Source organism: Camelina sativa, chromosome 8 (genome assembly GCF_000633955.1).
Source record: "Camelina sativa cultivar DH55 chromosome 8, Cs, whole genome shotgun sequence".
NCBI lineage: Eukaryota > Viridiplantae > Streptophyta > Magnoliopsida > Brassicales > Brassicaceae > Camelina > Camelina sativa.
Window position 1 is genome coordinate 5,347,417 of NC_025692.1, and position 4,794 is coordinate 5,352,210.

Consider the following 4,794-nt stretch of genomic DNA (forward strand, 5'->3'; position numbering starts at 1 on the left):
AAAGCCTCACGCAGCTCCTCAATCTCTATGTAATCGCTCTGGTTCTGGTCAAAAAAGCTAAATGCCTTGTGCAAGTGTTCGTCGTTCGCCATCTTCTTAAGATGCACAGAGACAGCTACAAACTCGCCATAGTTTAAAGTTCCATCACCATCTACATCAGCCTGCCCACCAAAAAAAGCTCTCAAATATCGTCTGTTTGGTGAAGGCAATAAAAGTAATAGGAACACAAACTTCAAAGTTTTTGAATATTTTTTTCTTACAGCTTCCATCAGAATCTGCAGCTCAGTATCAGGTATCTGCTGTTGTCCGAGTTTATGAAGTCCATATTTAAGCTCCTCGAGGTTTATCTTACCCAACTTTTTACTGTCCATCATCTCAAATGCTTCCTTTATGCCAGCTACTTCCTCCACTGATAAGTGTTCGGCGATCACCTGAAAGACAGTGAAAAATAGTTTCACATTATTTCTTCCGAATCCGACAGAAATAAGGTCACCAAGTAGCGGCAATGCTGAACAGAAATCACTACCCGTAGAGCTCTTTTCTTGAGCTTGTTCATAACAGAAAATTGTTTGAGCCTTGCTTTCACTGTCTCACCGAGTGAAACGTTTGGAGCCTTCTTTGCATTTTGAATCCAAGAATGTTCTGTAAAAAGTAGTGTCACGGCATATTCATTCCATAAGTAATAGATATCAGAAACAGAGCCAAATAGTATATATACCGAGAACTTGTGCAGCAGAAAGCCGTTTTTTGGGGTCAGGTTCGAGCATCTTTCTCACAAGGTCTTTGGCGGTCTCAGAAACTCTTGGCCATGGATCTCTCTTGAAGTCGATGACTGACCTAATGATCGCCTGAGCCACCCCTTGCTCAGTCTCTTTACAAAAGAAAAGAAGAAACAAATCCAACATCAAGAAAAGAAACTCAAAAAGTGGAAGAAGGTAGCAAATAAAATTCAAAAGAGGCAAATAGTGAATCCATGAACATGAATCATTCACAGAGGAAACTGGACGTTCGGCAGTAAATCTTTCTAATCATGGAAACTAAATCCCAACAGTTGCATATCCGTACAAAAGATCTACAGTTGAAGAACAAATTAAAAGCTTAAGAGAATAAGATTGATCATAACAAACCGGCCCAAAATGGTGGGACACCACAGAGCAGGATATAAAGGATAACTCCAGCACTCCAGATATCAACCTCAGGTCCATAATTTCGCCTAAGTACCTCTGGTGCCATGTAATAAGGACTTCCAACAATCTCGTTGAATCCCTCACCTGTAACAAATTCGAAAAAAATCAAGTAGAGTAAACAGAACATAATTATCTGTTGATCTGAGATATGTAATGGACATTGTATCATCTATACCAGGCTTGAAAAAGACTGATAATCCAAAATCTATGGCTTTAAGGGCTGATGTCTCTTTCTTATTTGCAAAGAGAAAGTTTTCCGGTTTTAGATCACGATGCATCACTCCATGCTTATGGCATATCTGCAATAACAAAAGGTGTTCAAATCATAAAGGTAGAAGCTAGGATAACAGTTGACAACCCTAACTAGCATAAAGACAAATAAGGAAAAAAATAAGCCTCTGCGTAAAGACAAACAAGGAACCATGCAATATAATTACAGTAGAGGCAACATAACTAGAGTCTAAACGAAAAGAGAGTAAAGCTACAAACCTGAACAACTTCAAGAATAGTCTTCATTACTGCAGCAGCAGCTCGTTCAGTATAATGACCTCTTGCAACAATCCGATCAAACAGTTCACCTCCTTCACACAACTCCATCACTATATGAACAGCATCATCATCCTCAAATGAATCCTTCAGTGACACAATATTCGGGTGCCTAGGCATATGCTTCATTATCTGAACTTCCCTCCTAACATCCTCTATATCCACAGCTGTTCTAAGCTTCTTTTTTGATATAGACTTGCACGCATACTTCTCGCCAGTTTTGATATCAGTGCACAAGTATGTAATACCAAACTCCCCGCGACCAACTTCACGCCCCAGATCATACATGAGAGATATGTCATGTCCAGTTGGATCTTTCAAAACACAGAGCTTGAAACCAGCTCCAGATCCATTTGTAGTGTATGCGTCGCTGTAAAAGGGATTGCTTTTGGTCTTTGGTTTCCCATGTTTACTCCCAGCATCTTCTGGACCAGGGCTCGCACAACAATTTCCCATTTACAATCAACTCTTGAGGAATCCTGAGATTTGAATTCCATCAACAACTAAAAATGAGACTCACAACGGAAACATGCCATTCCCCACCCCAATCAAGAAAGCTTAAAACTTTAATCAATTAATCTCTTAAAAATTCCAAATTTAGGAATTAAAGACAATCAGATTTGATGACAAAGGGGGAAACAGACAAACCAACGATCGAGAACAAAAAAAATGCAACGAGATTAAGAACCCTAAAATCTGAAGAGCAGGATGAGTAAACCCTAGCAACCGAAATCAGGTGAAATGACAAGAACCAAAAAGACAGATGCTTTTAAATTAGTTAGGGGGAAAACAAAAACCTGAGAGAAAGAGAGAGAGACCTTAGACGCAGAGAAAGAGATGATCAAATTGGAGTGAATCGGAGGAAGCAAACAAAGTGACAGAGAGAAATGGAGAAGAAGGAGAAGAGTCAAAAAAGTCTCCTCCTTTCTCGCTCTTCTTTCTGAGTAGTGTGTATAAGAGAGAGAGAGACTCGACTCTCTTTGGCTTTTTTTTTGTTCACTCTAATGTGAAAATCAGCGGATGATTCACATTTAACACCACAGTGGAGTTATATTTTTACTCTCAATCTGCCTCACTCAGTTACTTTCCAAAATAATCTTTTTCTTTTATTTCTACCTTATACTACTATTGATTATTGAACATGAACATGTGTTATAAAACAAACAAAAAAACATTGTTTCATGTTTGACTTTTGTGTGTTTGTCGCATCTCTACGGATTTAATTAAACAAACGATTAATTTTCACAGAGTACAAACCTATAACTTGCAAATCTCTAATCTCTTAAGAATCTTTTTTTTCTTTATTGGCTCTAATATCATATATTCATTAACCAAAGTTTTTACATCCTAAATCCACAATAGATCCTTGTTTAAACACATTTCTATGTTGTTTTTTTTCAATTAAATCTTTTAAAAATTATGTTATTAGTTATTACTCCTAGTATTTTATTAAGGGAAACTAATAATGGAATCAATGAAATAAACTCCGTTCGAATATTTTAGTATATTCTTTTGGTAGTAGCGAATTTTTTACTTTGTATGATGAGCACGTGATCTCGTTGGCACAAGTCATGTTTGCTGACAATTACGTTTAGATCAACTATCACAAGATTCACAACACAACTCTTCTATAACTAAAATTTATTTTGTCGTAGTTTTTTGTTGTGACGACAATGAACCAAAAAACTGAAAACCTTATGTAAATTATAGAACCGGTCAACTATATGCAGTAAAAAAAGGAACTATAGAATTAGTCAATCATATAAATTCCAAATTTCTTAAGAGTATTGGTTTGGGATTTAAAGAGAATTTTAATGATTTTAAATAAAATTATAGAATTATAAAAATAACAGATTTTTAGAGATTGTTTAGAAATTTCTTTAAAATATTGCTGATTTGTTTTTACTTATCTTATAAAATCTTTCATAAAATCTTTCAAACTTTCTCAAAAAATATTACACAATATTCTCTTATTTATTCAACACTTTTGTCAAAAAAGAGATAAAAAAATATAAAGAGAAAGAGAGAGAGACTCGTAAGAGGACATGATTGTAGGTTAAAATCTCCAGAACCCCAATGCTAAAGTCATATATCTTATTCAATGACAAAATCATTGGTTTTGGATTTCACATGGTAAGGAATCTTCAAAAGGGTTAAATGTGTCTTTAATCTCTTGACTCTTGTTCGTCAAATCTGTTTCTATATGATGAACTTTTGGAGAGAGAGATAGAACAGCCAAAACCTCTTCTCAAATCCAGAAAATTACATCCCAGTGTTAGGAGAATCACAAATTACCCTATTCAATGGCCTCTTCTTCGAAAAGACGGCATGTCCTCACCACGGTGGCTCTTCTTCGCCGCCTCCCAAACTCCTCTCAGCTACCCCATAAGACCCGTATTCATTTTCAACAAAAGAACAACAAAAAGTCATGGACTTTTTGATTCACAATTTCTCTATTTGATGAAAGTGTTTTCACGACTTTTGTTATGAAGTAAATGATATATAATCCTAAACCAATAACATAATATTTGAATTCATTAACAATCAAAGATTCTTTTGTTTTAAATGAATAATATAAAAATTCTAATGACTTTATAAAACTCTTAATCCAATAACACTAGATTTATCAAAATTTTAGATAACTTTTTATAAATCCACAACTAATAACACCAAATTTTATTTGAGTTTTAAAAAGTCTTGATTGAATAACAACATATTTTACATAACTTTTAAAATCATTAAAATTCTATTTAACTCTCAAACCAATAACACCCTAAACTGTTTTTTAATTTTTTTTTGGAAAAAATGTCATTTAATACATGAACTTTCAAATTTATGCCAAAAAATCATGAATTTCCTAGGAGGTCATTTAATACATCAGGTTCTGTTGACTGGCCATTGAAAACACCAAATATCATTGACTAAACCAAAATACACATGTCATTAAATGAGATAATTGAGCAACTGACTGCCGTTACTTTGTCGTTTAAAAGCATATTGTTTTTGGCTTCATCAACGACATTTGATGTTTTAAACGGCTAGTCAACAAAATTTGATGTAT

General features: G+C 34.7%; 1 protein-coding gene across 2 annotated transcripts; it reads right to left on the bottom strand.

Annotated features, from left to right (window-relative positions):
* Nucleotides 1-2,738, bottom strand: LOC104706274 (calcium-dependent protein kinase 8-like; the record flags this gene model as incomplete). 2 transcript variants are annotated; one of them, XM_019228347.1, is given in 8 exon segments in its annotated part: nt 1-161; nt 261-431; nt 527-642; nt 719-871; nt 1,128-1,271; nt 1,363-1,486; nt 1,677-2,212; nt 2,552-2,738. In XM_019228347.1, coding segments are annotated over 7 exon segments (1,382 nt in total), but the record flags the coding sequence as incomplete, so codon positions are not given.